Here is a 16862-nt window from a genome sequence, read left to right as displayed (position 1 = left end):
AGTAGTTTGGTGTTGTTAGGAACACTGCAGAGTTTGCTGTTAGAAGTACTTCTGGTGTTTGTGCTATTGGGAGCATTGCAGTCTTTGCTGTTGGTGTGTGGTGATTTAGAATCACTTTTGGCTTATGTGTTAGCTTCCCTGCTTTTTCCTTGTGGCTCCCCTGTCTTCCCTTTTAGTGCTAGGAGCTCTACTGGTTGCTTGCCAGAGTAGTGCTTAGGAAGCACCTTGTTAGTTTTGTATCTAGTTTGCTAGAGAGTGCTTAGGTAGCTTGTTAGTTTTGTGTTTAGCTTGTTAGTGTAGAGCTCTGCTTGTAGCTTGGTGCTTAGTAGCACCTGTGTTAGCTTTGTGTTTAGTTCCTTGCTCTGTTAGTTTAGGGCTTAGGAAGTCCCTTTCTTGAGCAGGGCTTAGGAGCTCATGTTTAGTATAGGGCTTAGGAAGTCCTTTTGTCAGTTTACTGTTAGGAACACTCCTGCTGGTTTAGGGCTTGGGAGCACGTAGATCAGTTTAGGTTTAGGAGCACTTCTGTTTCCAGTCCTGGTCCCTGTGTCATCCGGTATCCGGTAAGTCCTGCCGGCTACTCGAACCCAGGAGCTCAACTCCTGGGGGGCTTAGTAGCTAAGCGCAGGTGAAGCTGTGCGGACCAGTCCAGTGTGCTCCAGTCCAGTATGTGTTCCAGTCCTGTGTCCTCCAGTCCGGGGGATTGCAGTCCAGTGTTCCAGTTCTGTGTCCTCCAGTCCGGGGGATTCCAGTCCATGTGTTCCGGTTTGCTGGGCAGTGCCTGCAGTCCCTGCCGGTGTGCTTACCCAGTGTTGGTTGGTGGGTTTTGTCTGCTGCTGTCGCTCCTCGGCAGCAGCCCAAGGGCTCACGTTTGCTCCAGAGCCCGGCCCCGCGGGCTCTGAACCTGAGAACCTGACAGAAGCTAAGGTCCACTAGGCTGCTCTCAAATGGAGCCGTGCCATGGGTGTGACATACAGTGTGGAGGCCATGTGGTCCATCAATCTCAACATCTACTGAGCTAAGACCTGCTGACTGTTGCAGACCGGCACAGCAAGTACTAAGGTATCCACTCTTGCTTGAGCAAGGAAGGTCCGCAACTGTGTTGGTATCTAGGAGAGCTACTATGTACTCCAAATTGGCAAATGGGTTGAAGGTGAGACTTGTGATAATTTATGACAAACTCCAGTAGCTCCAGCACCTGAATAGTCATCCGCATTGATTCCATGGCTCCTTCCTTAGATATGCTCTTGACCAACCAATCGTTTAGGTAGGGAAACGCATACATGAGCCTGCCATGAGTGGGAAAGCGTGGGGTACAAATGTAACAAAAAAATAAAAAATACAGCCCCAGTCTACATAGATATGCTGCGACCACCACCAGACACTTGGTGAAAACTCTGGGGGCAAACACCAGGCCAAATGGAAATGTGATACTGGTAGTGGGATTTCCCCACTCGAAATCTGAGATACCTCGTGCGACTAGTATCAAAATGTGGGTATAGGCATCCTTCAAGTTCTGAGAGCATAACCAGTTGTTTTTCTGAAATAAAAGTATGATGCCTAGAGAAATCATCCTGAACTATTCCTTGACTAGAAATTTGTTCAGGGTCTTTAGGTCTAAGATGGGTCAGTATCCCCCCCCCCCCCCAATCTTTTTGATAACAAGAAAGTACCTGGAATAGAATTCCTTCCCTTTTTTCCCTGGTGGTATGGGTTTAACTGCTCGGGCCTGTAGAAGGGTGGATATTTCCCCTACAAGTACCTGCTTGTGCTGAAAGCTGATGTAAGATGCTCTTGGGCAATTTTGAGGTCTCGGATACCAATTCAGAGCGTACCCAAGATGGACTATTTGAAGAACCCACTGGTCAGAGGTTACAAGGGGCTATTTGTGTTGGTAAAAGCGAGCCTCCCTCTAACCGGTAAGCCGTCGAGGATGGATACTCTTTGATCGGCTATGCTCTGCTGGAGCCAATCAAAAGTCCTTGCCCTGTTTTGACTGGGGAGCCAGTTGGGACTTCTGAGGTTAGGGTTGATGAGGCCTGGAACAATGGGCCTGAGTCACCCGAGTACAGCGAGCAGGAGGCGGGAACCTACACCTTTGAGAATAGTAGGAAAGCTGTGCCGTTGCCTGGTCAAAAATTTTCTTGTTGAAGATGCAGATGAAGGATTCTGAGAGAATGTGGATTTTATCTGTTTGTTTCTTAATGAAGTCAGCATTGACCTCCACTTTCTTTCCAAACAAGTTGTCCCCTCAGCACGGCATGTCCGCTAACAGCCTGTTTGAGGTCAGAGACATGCAGCCAGGAGATTCTGCGCATCCCCACACCCATACCAGAGAGCCTGGACACAACAACAAAATTATCATAGGCACCCCTGGCCAGATAATGCCTACACGCCATCTGCTTGTTGGCCAACTGGTAAAGCTCTGCGGCCTGCTCCAAAGGGAGAGAGTCTACCAGACACAGAAGGGCATTTTCGAACGGGGACGATTATCTCTAAGGTCAACCTAAATGTCAAGATTTGGGCATCCCCGGCCGTATTATCGAAACAAGATGGACGTCCATCTTTCGTTTCGATAATACGGTCGGGGACACCCAAATCTTGACATTTAGGTTGACCTTAGAGATGGTCGTCCTCGGTTTTTGGCAATAATGGAAACCAAAGACGTCTATCTCAAAAACGTCCAAATCCAAGCTCTTTGGTCGTGAGAGGAGCCAGCATTTGTAGTGCACTGCTCCCCCTCACATGCCAGGACACCAACCGGGAACCCTAGGGGGCACTGCAGTGGACTTCAGAAATTGCTCCCAGGTGCATAGCTCCCTTACCTAGGGTGCTGAACCCCCCCAATCCCCCCCCCCCCAGGTCCGCCTGCCTGAAGTACACTGCACCCACTACAACTGCTCCAGGGACCTGTATACTGCTGCAATGGACCCGAGTATGGCATCTGAGGCTGGCATAGGGGCTGGCAAAAAAGTATTTTTAAACTTGTTTTTATGGTGGGAGGGGGTTAGTGACCACCGGGGGAGTAAGGGGAGGTCATCCCCGATTCCCTCCGGTGGTCATCTGGTCAGTTGGGGCACCTTTTTGAGGCTTAGTTGTGAAAAAAAATGGACCAAGTCGGCCAAGTGCTCGTCAGGGGCGCCCTTCTTTTTTGTATTATCGGCCGAGCAGGACTATCTCCTAATCACGCCCCAGTCCCGCCTTCGCTACCCTGCCAACACGCCCCCGTGAATTTTGGTCGTCCCTGCGACAGAAAGCAGTCGATGGTGTAAAAAAAAAAAATCAGCTTTCGATTATGCCGATTTGGACGACCTTGTGAGAAGGACGCCCATCTCCCGATTTGTGTCAAAAGATGGGCGTCCTTCTCTTTTGAAAATAAGCGTGACAGTGTACTGTTTACTAGAGACTCCAAGTAAAGACTTGTGTAGAGCTGGTAGACTTGGATGTGGGCAATGAGCACCGATACCTGAAAAGTTTTCCTTCCACATTAATCCAGAGTTCTGGCCTCGTGTCCCAGGGGAACTGAAGCATGAGACCAAGAACTCCTGGCCCATTTGAGAGCGGACTTCACCACCATGGAGTGGTGAGGCAGCTGAGCTCTCTCAAATCCAGGAGCCTTCTGGATATGATACTGCCTACCCACCTTCTTGGGTGTGACCTGCACTGTAAGGGGAAAATATTAGTTCTTCAACAATGCGTCCTTAGGGATAGGGTGCAATGCTACAGTGACCCCCTTCTTTAGGAGACTTATAGCCCAGAACAGACACCGACTCTGCTCTGGGCTTCTCCTCCATCTCCAACTTAAAAGGGACAGCTGTAGCCATTTCCCTCACTGGTGAAAGAGAGCATCTCTGGTGGAGATTTTCATCTTTTGAAGTGAGGGCTCAGATGGGATTCCATATGACTCCTCCTCCGAGAAGTAATGTGGATCCTCATCTGACTGACTCCAAAGAGCGGGCCCAATCACTCTTCCTCATACTCATGAGCAGGGGACCGGCCTCGGCCTAGTGGAACGATGTCCACACACCAAAGAGCCCCAAGTTGCAGTCCTACCCCCAGATTCCAGGGATTTGCCCCCCCCCCCCCCCATTGTTGAGGGGGTACTGCATGCTTGAACTAGAAGCCGACACCCCATGAGGTGCCAGCAACGATGGAGCCTCGGAGAGGGCCTGGGGCTGTTCCACTGGAGGCACAAGCATCCTCGATGCCAAATTAGAGCCCCCTGCAGCAACTGCACCAGCTCCTCTCACAGCATGCTGCAGAACCTCTCAAAGGTGAGCATCAGAAAAGGCATGGAAGGCAGGGCAGAGATCAGTGCCGAATCGATGGTGGGGACCAGGCCACTCAATGAGTGGCACACTGGCATCTCTTCTAAGAAGGGGGAGCAGTCCTCTCAATGCTGATGCTTTTCGGGTATCAGAGGATCTAATGCCCAGATGTTTCTGGAACTGTGTGTCGAGGAAGAATGATGCAAACCATTTCAATCCCCTGGTGCCGACGACACCGCTGAATCTGTGCCTCTGTGTTGGGTCTGATGTCAACTGGTCCTGGGGCCTGCTAACTGCACCCAGTGTTGAGGCAGGTAGAGACCCCCACTCGATGCTGGTCAAAGCAGTCATTCAAGTCAATGCTGCCATGCTGAAGTCAATGGTCCAGAATTTGAGGAGCCAAAAAGATGCTCCATTTGAGCCAATCACACAAGCTAAGTTCTCACCTGCATTTTTAAACATAGATCACAGAGGGGTCATGATCTGGTCCAAGGCACCTGATGCACCACTTGTGTGGGACCATGGCAGAAATCACGCATCTACACTTGGTGCACCCTCTTGAAGCCACTGGTGGTCTTCTTTGATATTGAAAAAAAGAATCACTGCTAAATTAAACTCCTCAATCTTGAACTGAGAAAAAAGGGGCAGTGTTCAAATTGAGGATGGAGCTGTGGCTTAATTGCGCAGCCCTTGAAAATAAAGGAAACTTAAAAGAGCTGAAAAGGGTCTAGAAAAGTAGAGGAAAAAATAAAGAGAAAAAGAAAAAATACCCGCATGGGATGGCACTCGCAAGAAGGATAAGCACAGTCTGAGGGAGAGAGTATGAGAACATGTCTTCTCAGCTCTGCGGAATAACTAAGACAGGAGGACCTGCGCTTGCGCGTCAGGCACGAAGGCACCAGCGCATGCACGGTGGGACACTGCTAGAAAATTCTACTGTACTATCTAGTTAGCATGCGTACTGGTCTGCGTCAAGTGATGTCACCCAGATGTAAGAATAAGAAGGCCTGCTTATCCTCGGAGAAAAAGTTTTTGAGATTTCCTAAAATACAAATGCATGACATTACTTAAGTCTTGTTCAAAGACAGAGTAGCTCCAGTAATCTCCACTCATCCCACGTCTTCAAAAAAGGCTGATAAATTGTGTTTTGAGAGCTTACAGTTCTCACAGGTTGCATCCCCTCAACGGGACTTGGCAGGCAGAGTACAATACATTTTAGTCCTTGGCACCATAGCTTCATTCTTTGTTAAATGCAGATATCTCTTCTAAATGTTTTGGAGTGAACCTTGAGGTTTAGAGAAATCCAGAAGATCAAAATGTAGCTATCAGAACTGATTTTCCACCTGCTTCAGTTTATAGTACAAACTGCTTTATTCTGTAGAAGAGTAACATTTACTTTTTAAATTCCCATAACTTCCTTTTACTTTATGAGGTCTGTGTACACAATCATTAGATTCCATGTAACCATGTCCATTTTATTAAATAAATTTGCAGTATTGGAGAACTTGACACCTTGTCTGCTTGTGTTCTTCCGGGTCTCAGTTGGCTACTCTATGGTGCACATTACAGGTGTGTGCCAAAGGAGCAAGTATAAGGAGCAGGACATGAAGATGCTTTTGGATTAAATGGATGAGCACACCATCGAGTACCAACTGGTGGGGCCAAAGCACCAAGGATATTACTGTTTCTAAACTATTTTAAAAGGATTCTAATTGTAAATCCTTTTAAAATAGTTTAGAAACTATTCTAATTTCATACTTTCCTTTTCTTTATATATCTTAACTAGTAAAAAAGGCCCGTTTCTGACACAAATGAAACGGGCACTAGCAAGGTTTTCCTGGGAGTGTGTATGTTTGAGAGTGTGTGTGAGAGTGAGTGTGTGACAGAGAGTGAGACTGGGTGCGAGTGTGTCTGTGAGAGAGAGAGTGTGTGTGATTCTCCTCTGTCCTCTGCCCCCCCTGCAGCCACCCAGCGATTCTCCTCTCTCCCCTGCAGCCACCCAGCGATTCTCCTCGCTCCCCTGTCCCCCCTTCCAGCCACCCAGCAATTCTCCTTGCTCCCCTGCCCTCCCCTCCAGTCACCCAACGATTCTCCTCACTCTCCTGATTACCTCCGTCGAAGCGGCTGCGTCACTGAAAGCCTTGCCCATCTCCAGCCTTCCCTTTGAGTTCGTTCCCTCAGAGTCCCACCCTCTGGCTGGCTTCCGTAACATCTCCTCACATCAGCCAGCCTCTAGCATTCCCTTCCCTCTCACTGTTCCGCCCTCTGACGTCATTACGTTTTGTACGTGAGGGTGGGGCAGTGAGGGGGAATGGAACGCTGGAGGCTGGCTGACGTCAGGAGATGGTTACGAACGCAGGTAGACACATTGGAGTGTTGCAGGAGCAAATTAGATATTTGCCTTTTTGTATGTTTTATTGTTATTGTAAACCGCTTTGTTAGTACATCCATTCTAGCAGTATATCAACTAAAAATTAAAATGGTTTCTAATTTAACAAATACCCAAAGTAAATTAATCACAATTCTGAGTAACAATGGAGGAGACAGGTCTCATTGCTGTGGATTATGATCTTATTCAGCTGCCACTAACTGCATTTTGAGTTTCTCCAGCCGGTGTTACCACCACTTACCTGGCAGTCAGCTCATGGAACCTCCAACTTCTCCTCTGATGTGAATATTGTTACTAGTAGCTCCAACATATGGATGCTCCTGCCCCCCACTTCCCCTATCAGGGATGACATCACTGGTAAGCACTAGATGGGGTTCTATCCTTTGATATGGTCCCCCACAGAAGACTCGTGAATAAGCTGAAAGGGCTGAACTTAGGACCGAAAGTGGTGAACTGGATAGAAAACTGGTTGACCGACAGGTGGAAGAGGGTGGTGGTAAATGGAATCTACTTGGAGAAAAGGATGGTGAGCAGTGGGGTTCCTCAGGGGTCGGTACTGGGGCCCAGTTTGTTTAATATATTTGTGAGAGATATTGCTGAAGGGTTGGAAGGAAAGGTTTGCCTTTTTGCGGATGACACGAAGATAGCAAATAGAGTGGATACCTTGGAGGAAGTAGAAACAATGAGAAGGGATCTCCGAAAGTAAGAAAAATGGTCAAGGGTCTGGCAGTTAAAATGTAATAACTGCTTAACAATTAGAAACCCTTATTTATTTTTTCAAGACTTTTTCAAATGCTTCTCACCACCAATCACCACATCACTAATAATAATATATTTTAAATATTACAGTGCTCAGTCGTGCATATTAACAATCACTCCACATGATTGAATATAATATGGGTTCCTCAAACATCATTGCATTGTGCCCCTACCTACCTCCCTTTATTGGAGGCTTAAAGTTGTGCTTGGTGCAATATGACCTGATCGTGATGTATAAACTCAAAGTACTTATCTGTAGATGGTATCATAGGGTAACACTTGCAACACTATATGGTAATCCATATATCGGGAGTGAGTGATGAAAACAATTACCAGGAGAGGACAAGATACCCCAAATAATTAGTTAAAATTTAATGCCAAGTAGTGCAGAGTGATGCATTTGGGGTGTAGAAACCCAAAAGAGAGATACCGAAGAGGTGGGGAGAGATTCATAAGCTCGACTCAGGAGAGAGACCTCGGGGTGTTGGTGTCAGAGGATATGAAGGTGAAGAAACAAGTTGACAAGGCGACGGCCGTGGCTAGAAGGATGCTAGGCTGATAGAGAGGGGTAGAAGAAAGGAAGTGTTGATGCCCCTCTACAAGTCGTTGGTGAGGCCCCACTTGGAGTATTGTGTTCAGTTTTGGAGGCCGTATCTGGCTAAAGACGTAAAAAGACTGGAAGTGGTGCAAAGAAAAGCTACAAAATGGTATGGGATTTGCGTTGCAAACCGTACGAGAAAAGACTTGCCGACCTGAACATGTATACCTTGGAGGAAAGGAGAAACAGGGGTGACATGATACAGACGTTCAAATATTTGAAAGGTATTAATCTGCATACGAACCTTTTCCAGAAATGGGAAAGTGGTAGAACTAGAGGACATGAATTGAGGTTGAAGGGGGGCAGACCCAGGAGTAATGTCAGGAAGTATTTTTTCACGGAGAGGGTGGTGGATACGTGGAATAACCTCCCGCGGGAGGTGCTGGAGATGAAAACGGTAATGGAATTCAAACATGCGGAGGCGACGCTGGTATTTGGAGAATAAAACTGGTTGCAGGGCGGACTTCTATGGTCTGTGCCCTGAGAAAGGCAGGGACAAATCAAACTCGGATATACATATAAAGTATTACATACCATGTAAAATGAGTTTATCTTGTTGGGCAGACTGGATGGACCGTTCAGGTCTTTATCTGCCGTCATTTACTATGTTACATCATGAAATTATGGTGCAGCACGATCCAGGGCAGTACTTAGTACAGGCCCATAAACCCCAAAGCATACTTCTACTGAGAAAAAAAAAACAATGAATGTTTATATTACTGATGCTCTTGAATAGGCCCATGCTGGACTTTTACATACTCCCAGCAGTAGAGGTGTGGGGTTTTAAACACAAGGTAAAGCTGAGAAGACTCCAATTATTTTCTTCAAGAAATTATTTCCATGGAAGAAATGCCAGTAACAAGTCACCCACACACATTTTCAAACTGAAATTTCACAGGAACATTTTGAAAGAGTTAAGAAAAAGATTTTATTTTTCTCACAGGAGTGTGCAACTTTATAAAAGATTTAAGAAAAAAAATTCAAATAAATGTTTATAAGCATGAGCTATGAAATCTATATCCTGCACACTATTGTGAAAACAGCTTATCCACAGAAATCATATCCAGTACAGGAGTTTTAGTCAATGGATTCTGAAGAATCCTGTCAGCCAGGCTCTCTTTATATGCAGGGTGCTAAAATAGAGCACTAGACATCTCTTGAAGAAAAACACAGCTGAATACAAAGATTTCTCCATTTCCAGCGGTCAGAAGTGCCATGTAGACGGTTATTCTAACCCTTCTGCCCCTCAAGCATCAACCAGGCAGGGTGCAAAATTCTTGGCACATGTTAACCTCAAGTATGGAGGGGGGGCAACTCCTCCTCTTAAAAAGAACTTAAATTACCTCCTGAAAAAGGTATGCGCTGCTTTAGGAATTTTGAAGTCTTGTTACACTTAAATACAAAATAGTATTACTACAATATTTCACAAGTCATTTTCATGGGCTACACAGCCCAGCCATGTGTATCCATCAAAAGGATTCCATCTTGAAAAGTTCCCTTCTAATCACGGCTGCACTGGCGGTAATGACCAACAAAATGTATGAGACTTTCCTTAAAACTTGGGACTAAGTTACTGCAGCCAGTGGGTAAATGAAAGTTTCAGGGTCTCTGAATGACTTAGGACTATTACAGCACTTCACAGCTATCACCTGATGGGATGCCTTTATTAACCTTGCTTCAGAGTTATGTTCTACATATTACACCAACAGTGAGATGGTAGAAAAACCTATGTCACATATTTGTCCTGGTTAAGTTGTTCATTGTATAGCTATATCCATATTGAGGTATTCTTAGAAGAATGTCATTCTTATGGGCAAGCTGAGTTTAAAATAGCACTCTCCATTCTGAAAGGGGCACAATGTGTTTTATATTTCAAGAGGCTATCGGAGTCTCTGGGACCTAGGTATATGGCTAGGTTTTTTCACAAGTAAAATTTGATTTTGCAGCAAAACCAAGGACAAATCAGAAAAAGCAGCAGCTCATTTAACTGCCGCAAGAAGAGTGAGAAGGAGATTTAATGGAGGAGTCTGTTCCTTCTCCACTACTGAACTGCATATGTTCTAAAATAAGACAAACACTCCTTGGGGCTGGCTCGCCCCCCACAGCTTTCTTTAGCTAATGTTTCTCTGGGGAATAGGCATGTTCTCATGAAGGTACTTCATGGTCCCTTGTTCTGAGAAGTCTGAAACCACATGATCCTTGCCTCGCAATAACCACTTTGTAGTTAGAAGTCCCTCGATTCCTACTGGCCCTCTGGCATGGATGCGAGCAGTACTTATTCCAACCTCTGCACCTGTAATGTGAGCACAATCAAATGCAATATAATTAGAACATTCCCACACAATCTAACAGCTAGCATGCTTAGCAAAAAAAAAAAAAAGAGCACTACAGAACAAGGCCACATACCTCAAAAAGGATCAAAGTAACATTAAAAAAAAAAAATTACTCTCCGTTCGATATTCAAAGCAATTTGAGACTCCTGCCCGCTTAAAATCGCTTACCACCACCTAAGTGTTGATATTCAACAGCACTTAACCAAACAGTGCCTCTGAATATCCTCACAGATCACCCTCCAAATAGGTGGGCAGATTAGGGGCAGTGTTAGGGGCGGATCTGGGGATTATGCAGGTATAGCTAAGTCCTAACTTCACCCACCTAGCTCTGCGGAGCCCCAGCACTGAACAATTGGCCAGCATCTTTATAACATTTTGTATCTAAAAGACCCCTCACCCAAAATCTCTTTACCGGCCTCCAAAACTGCCCCCATCCCTCCAGCTTTTGGGTAGCAAATCCTCTCCCCTCCCCCCAGAACAAGCAACCCTCCCAACCCTACCTGCATCCCTGATGATCCTAGTGGGGGTCATTGGGGGTAGGAGCGAAGCGCCCTCACTCTTACCTCCAAAGATCCCACTAGACCATGAGGGACAGAAGTAGGCCCGGGGACCTACCTACACCCTCAGGGAGTTGAGGATTCATTCTGAGGGGTGGGGGAGGAGGTCTGTTTTTGAGGCCTGGAAGGGGCATATGTGTGCCTTGCTCCAGCTGAATAAACCGGCCAGGACCCACATAAGCCCTTGCAGCCAGGCCACAGAAAATTAACATTGGATATTCAGTAAAGGGTGCCCGCACACGGCCTGGTACCGAGTATCTGGGGCTAATCTAGTTGGTGATAGTACACGTTTAAAAAAACTGCTTACCATTGTGGGCTGAATATCAGGGGGGGGTCTGCAATTTGGAGGATAGCCCAATGGCAAAATTACCAGTGGCAGTGAGGAGAGCCTGGATTTTGATTCTCAGCACAGAAAATTCTGCTCCAGACTGGCAAACACCTAGTGGGCAAATTTAGGGCCCCTAACAGGATTCCAGGAGCAGCCCTGACGCATGGTCCCAAGCACAGAGGACTGTCACTGCAATGACTGGACTAGGTGAATTGGGAAAGAAAACAGGAATGACACTACAGTCTATTTTCCAGAAATGGCAAAGTAAAACCAGGATCAAGGTATTTTATACCACATTTATTGTTGGTTTAATCATGAACTGATAATTACTGACTGATTTGTGAAGCTTGACTACAGTAATATTATGCTGGCTCATTACACGTTGAAAAAAACTCCAAACTCTCCAAAACACAGATCATCTCACACATTTATTAAAAGAACATCATTGGCTACCAGTAGAACCAAGAATCATCTACAAAGCTGCAGTGCTTATCTTTAAGACTTTCAGATTTGGTGCTCCAGATTTATCAAGTCTGACAGTTCCCTACTGTCCTAGACATGTGCTTCGCTCTTTGAAAGACAAATGTTTAGCCTTGCCGAATCTCAATATAGTGCAACTAGAATCAACTAAGCATAGTGCCTTTTTTGTTACCGTTCACCTGGAATAATCTCCTCCTTTTATTCGTATCAATTTATCATTTAAGATTACAAATCAGAATTGAAAACTTGGTTATTTAACCAAGCCTAACAATTCAAGCTGAATCTTGGATCGTTTGATGCGAGTCCAAACGCTTTTATACTATTTCGTACCTTCTCTCCCCATTCTTTCTTCCTGCAGACTTCCCTTCTTTCTCCCCTATTATTTCCCTTGCCTTTTAGACAGTTTCTCCCTCTGAGTGGTTGTATTGCTGTCAAGTTTTAAATGGAGTGCCTTTCCTACTTTTAAACATTTAGATTGGGGGATCCTGGTTGTCTCAAGTGTAGCCACTCCCATCATACCCTCTTTCATGCCTTTTGGATGTGTCCTAGGGTACAGGGCTTTTGGGAACAAGTGAGAGGGTTTTTATCTCGTTTGTTAGATCGTGGAATTAGCGGGTCAGTGAAACCATTTTTGTTGGATGCACCTGGAGCTTACTTTCTTCTGTCAAGATATGCCTGTCTCTTATGCCGCAAACTGAGTCTGGTGGCTAAGAAAGTCATTATTACAGTACTGGACATCACCGGAGCCTCCAGCGTATTGGCACTGGAGGAATCAGGTGCATCTTTTGGCCACTTGGGAGGCTAGAGAAGCTAGGGGGTCCCCCAAGCGTAGAAAGACCTTCCTCCTGGTTTGGAATCCATACATACAAAGTCTGGGGCCTCGGGGGTGCAGTTTTATTGTTAACACACTGGAGGGGCTGGGTTGGCATCTCAGCTCTTGATATACATATCAACAGGTCTTAATTTTACTTCACTAGAATTAGCCAGCTTCCATGGAGGGAGGGGGAGAGGGGGTTTCAGAGATAACATGGATCCCGGTGCTATAAGAATCAAAGCTCTGGATGAGATACTGTGTTTAGGAGGGGGAGGGGAAAGGGGGTAAGATCTTGGAATAAGGTTAAGGCTAGATGGTCTGTTGTTTGTACCCTTAACGGTTGGGGGGGGGGGGGGGGGGGACAGGGTTGGGATTACTTAAAAATTGTAACTGATGGTTCAGTTAGACGATTGAGTAAGCACTTGCTATTTATAGTGTTTTGTGAAACACTGGTGTTGTTCCAATTTATTTTTTTTTATATGTTGCCATCAATCAAAATATTGAAACATAAACATTTAGACTGTACACTGCTTTGCTCTGCTTTGTCAGTTTCAGTGGCATAGCAAGTTTTAATAAACTAAACTGGATGGCCCATTCGGGTCATTATCTGCCATCATCTACTACGTTGGTATGTTCAATATCTGAGTAGCAGAGAATAAAGGTTCATAATTCCAAACCTGGCCTCAGTTCTAACAGAACTAGAAGGCCAAAGGAGGAGGAAATAGTTGGACCCAAACAGTTTTCCCTGTTTTCTGGTCCACTAATTTTCCTCCCTTTGTATCTCCATCCCAACTGGAATGGCAATGCTCCTGCTAAGGTGCACCAGTGCTATACTCATTCCCCTCCAGACATGCTTCAGCTCACAGTTTTAATGGCATGAATCCCTGTAGACTGCAAGAGTTACCAGCCCCACAAAATGCTGGAAATCTGGAACCAGCTGGTGCCTCTGAGATCATAGTGCTTTTATTTTTCAGTCTACACTTAAATCATTAAAAAAAGTTGATTACTTTACTTTAAAGTGTGCTTACCTAGTCCAAATCGGTACCCATCTGAGAATCTAGTACTGGCGTTCCAGAAAACACAGGCACTGTCAATATGCTGCAGGAAATACTCAGCTGTTTGCTCTGAAGGGGGGGGGGAAAAAAAAAAGGTATGTAAAAGAACACTCTAACATATATGAAAAACCCAATGAATTCAAGCTTGTTTGTGGAGCTTTTATTCAACAGGTACCCTATATCACGGGTCATTTTTAAAAATCAACTCTGAGTTAGAAGTTTAGAATTATTGTTTAAGGATGTACATTGTCCACTGTTGCTCTTGGTTTTAGGAAGAAACTATCCATTTTATTTTCTAAGCAGCAAAGGTCTTGAGCAAAAATTTTAAATTCAATTACAGTAAAATTTGTACAGGTAGAACAAAGAAATCCTGCCTTCCTAGAATTATGCTCTTAGAGGTCACACAAGCCTGGCAATCATGCGCTTGTGTGCAAACTGAGAGCCTGGCTTCTTAAAGCACTACAGGAGTATTACAGAAACTTGAAGACTATTGATATGTATCAAAATAATGGCATTTTAAAACTTCACTTCATGAGTTGCAGTCTAGTTATATCATAACATATAGTTAGTGAAGGAATAGCCTAATGGTTAGTGCAGCGGCCCGAGATCCTGAGGAACTGGGCTCTATTCCCATCATAGCTCCTTGTGACCCTGGGCATCACTTAACCCTCCATTGCCCTAGGTACAAAATAAGTTCCTGTATATAATATGTAAACCCCTTTGACTGTAAGTGCAGAAAGGCAGTATATCAAATCCCATCCCCTTTGTTATAGCATAGGCTAAACCATTTTCATCTATCGTCATATTCAAACACAGTAGCCGATTTTAGGCACCTGGCTCTATATGAAAGGTGGAAGTGGGCTCAGCTGAACTGGTGTCTGTCTATGTACCATTCTCAGTGATGATGACATCTGTGTGTGAGCTGCCATACTTGTGAATATGCTCAATGGCATCCTGTACACTGTCTACCACTTCAATGCAGCATTCTAAGTCGCCATATTCCACCCGAAGGGATTTCACTTCCGAGGGGCTGAATGTCAGATATGAAGCAAACTTGGGACCAGCATGAATTTTCACCTGCATGGGAAAACAGAGGCTTATTATTTAGCATCTGAAGTGTAAAACCGACTGCAGAAGGCTCTCAGTCTGACAGGTAACCAGAAGAATGTCAAGAACCGATGCCAACTGCTAGATTTGAAACCTATCAATTTTTTAGCACATGTCAAGTTTCTATCTGCTCCTTTGGTTTGTAGCTCAGCCAGAACTAGGGCTATGATCCAGTGGCATAAGTCTTGATGTTCAGTTTCCTTTTGAGCCCTTCCTGTTTGGCATATTTACTGAATCCCCTGTTGTGTCACTGCATGCCCCTGTATTAAACAGCCAATTACAAACCTGATCACCCAGAACAGCCATACATTGCACTAATCACTGCATGCTAGAAGTGAAATGTATCAAGGTCATAGATGTAGAATCAGGAACAGTGAAAGACTGACTAACCTGTTCCACTCTCAGCATGTCTATGATTTGATCAAACAGAGCAGTCCTCAGCAAGTCTCGGTGAATTAATAAGGTTTCTAAAGCATTGCAGGCAGCAGGATAATCGCATTTGGAATCTCTTACTGTTAGAGTAAAGACAAAAATTCAACACATTTCAAAACAGGACAGTCTGTGCATCTAGTCTCATTTTATCCAAAGCTAGAGATCAAGAACATTTGTAGCCAAAAGTCATTTCCACCCTTCTACATTTTTCAAGTTCTGTTATATTAAATACAATTTTAAAAATTATTATAAGTAGGAGATTAGAATAAGAGATCAAATTACATTTGGAGCAGTTGTATACATTTATTTTTATTTTTTTTAACATGAAAGAACAAGTGTAGTGTGCTGGGCAGATGAGTGAAAGTTGATTGCATAAGCCTTCACACCTTTGTCACAGCACAAATTAGCTACACTTGGAACTGGAGCTAAAGTCCTATAAATTAGAGCCCATCTGTGTTCAATCACAGCAGCTAAGCTGATTCAAATATTTATGGATAAAGAATGGAGCTGGCTGTCACATAAAGGAGCTCATTTTCAAATCAGAAAAACATCCCAAAACTGGCATAAATCTGCATTTGGACATCTTTCTCACAAAAACATCCAAATTAGTATTTTCAAAAAAAATATTTAAACGTTTTTCTATGAAGTCCATCAGAAGTGCGTTCAAATCACAAGGGGGCATGTCAGGGGCGTGTAAACTGTATGACCACTTTAAACTGTATGACCTTCTAATGAAGCCTCTCCTAGACACAAATAGGTCACCATCTAGTAAGTTCAGGGCATCTTCTTCTAACCGCTCAACATCCAAGTTGAAAGGACAATGGATTGGAGGCTGAGATGCAAAGGGGGTCCCCTGTTCCAAGTCAGAAAGCACCCCAGCCTCCACAGATTTTCAGATGCTAGCTCCAGGAGTGAGAACCAGATCTGTCTTATCCAGTTAGGCACAATCAGAATCCTGCTCGAGTTTCAGAGGAGTTTGCTATGAGAGGTATTGGGAGGATATGCATATAGAAGATCCTACTTTCAACTGAGGAGAAAGGCATCCAAGGCTAGTCTGCTATGTGATCCCAGTTTGGAACAGAACTGAGGGACATCCTTGTTGAGACAAGTGGTAAGGAAGTCTATCAAGGGGGTGCCCCACTCTCAAAAGACAGTCTGGCCGAACAAAACACATGCTTGGAGACCGCTCATGAGGTTGCACGACATAACTCAGTTCATCTGCGAGACAGTCATCTTTCCCCACCAGGCAACCAACTCCAAGCATCGTCCCATGTGAGATAGCCTTGACCCAGAAGTACGATTCTGTGCCCCTCTGCTTGTCGACATAGTAACCTGATTGGATCAGAATAATTTGGTTTGTCAACTGATCTCTGAAAGCCTTTAGTACACGGCAAACTGCTCTCAGCTCCAAGAGATTTATCTGAATGGAAATCTCTCCTGAGCAGACCACTGACTTTGGGTGCGGAGCCTTGAGTGCACCTCCTAAGGCTGAATGCATCTGTCACTAGTTTTTTGGGTTTGAGGAATTTGGAATGGCAGTCCTCTGTCCAGATTCCTGCAAATTAACCACCAGGATAGTGACTCCAAGAGAAGCAACATTAGTGATGACATCTTGAAGGTTCCCTTTCACCTGTGTCTATTTGAAAAACAGGGACCAATGTGCTGGCCTCAAGTTACATAAGAACATAAGTATTGCCATACTGGGACAGACCGAAGGTTCATCAAGCTCAATATCCCGTTTTCAA

The 16862-nt window shown here is 44.8% G+C and overlaps 1 protein-coding gene across 3 annotated transcripts in view; it reads right to left on the bottom strand.

Moving 5' to 3' along the window:
* Positions 1-9646: 9646 nt before the first annotated feature.
* ALDH18A1 (aldehyde dehydrogenase 18 family member A1) overlaps positions 9647-16862 on the bottom strand; it is a 948333-nt gene continuing 941117 nt past the window's right edge. For all 3 annotated transcript variants that reach the window (XM_030202932.1, XM_030202931.1, XM_030202933.1), the window contains exons 15-18: positions 15076-15197; positions 14469-14655; positions 13552-13647; positions 9647-10304 (exon numbers count right to left, since the gene is read on the bottom strand). In XM_030202932.1, coding sequence (XP_030058792.1) covers positions 10123-10304; positions 13552-13647; positions 14469-14655; positions 15076-15197 — 587 coding nt within the window. In that variant the 3' untranslated portion in view covers positions 9647-10122. The remainder of the gene's footprint in view (positions 10305-13551; positions 13648-14468; positions 14656-15075; positions 15198-16862) is intronic.

This window comes from Microcaecilia unicolor, chromosome 5 (assembly GCF_901765095.1).
Source record: "Microcaecilia unicolor chromosome 5, aMicUni1.1, whole genome shotgun sequence".
Lineage (NCBI taxonomy): Eukaryota > Metazoa > Chordata > Amphibia > Gymnophiona > Siphonopidae > Microcaecilia > Microcaecilia unicolor.
Note: the sequence above shows the minus strand (reverse complement) of the source record. Positions and strands in the feature narration are given on the sequence as shown.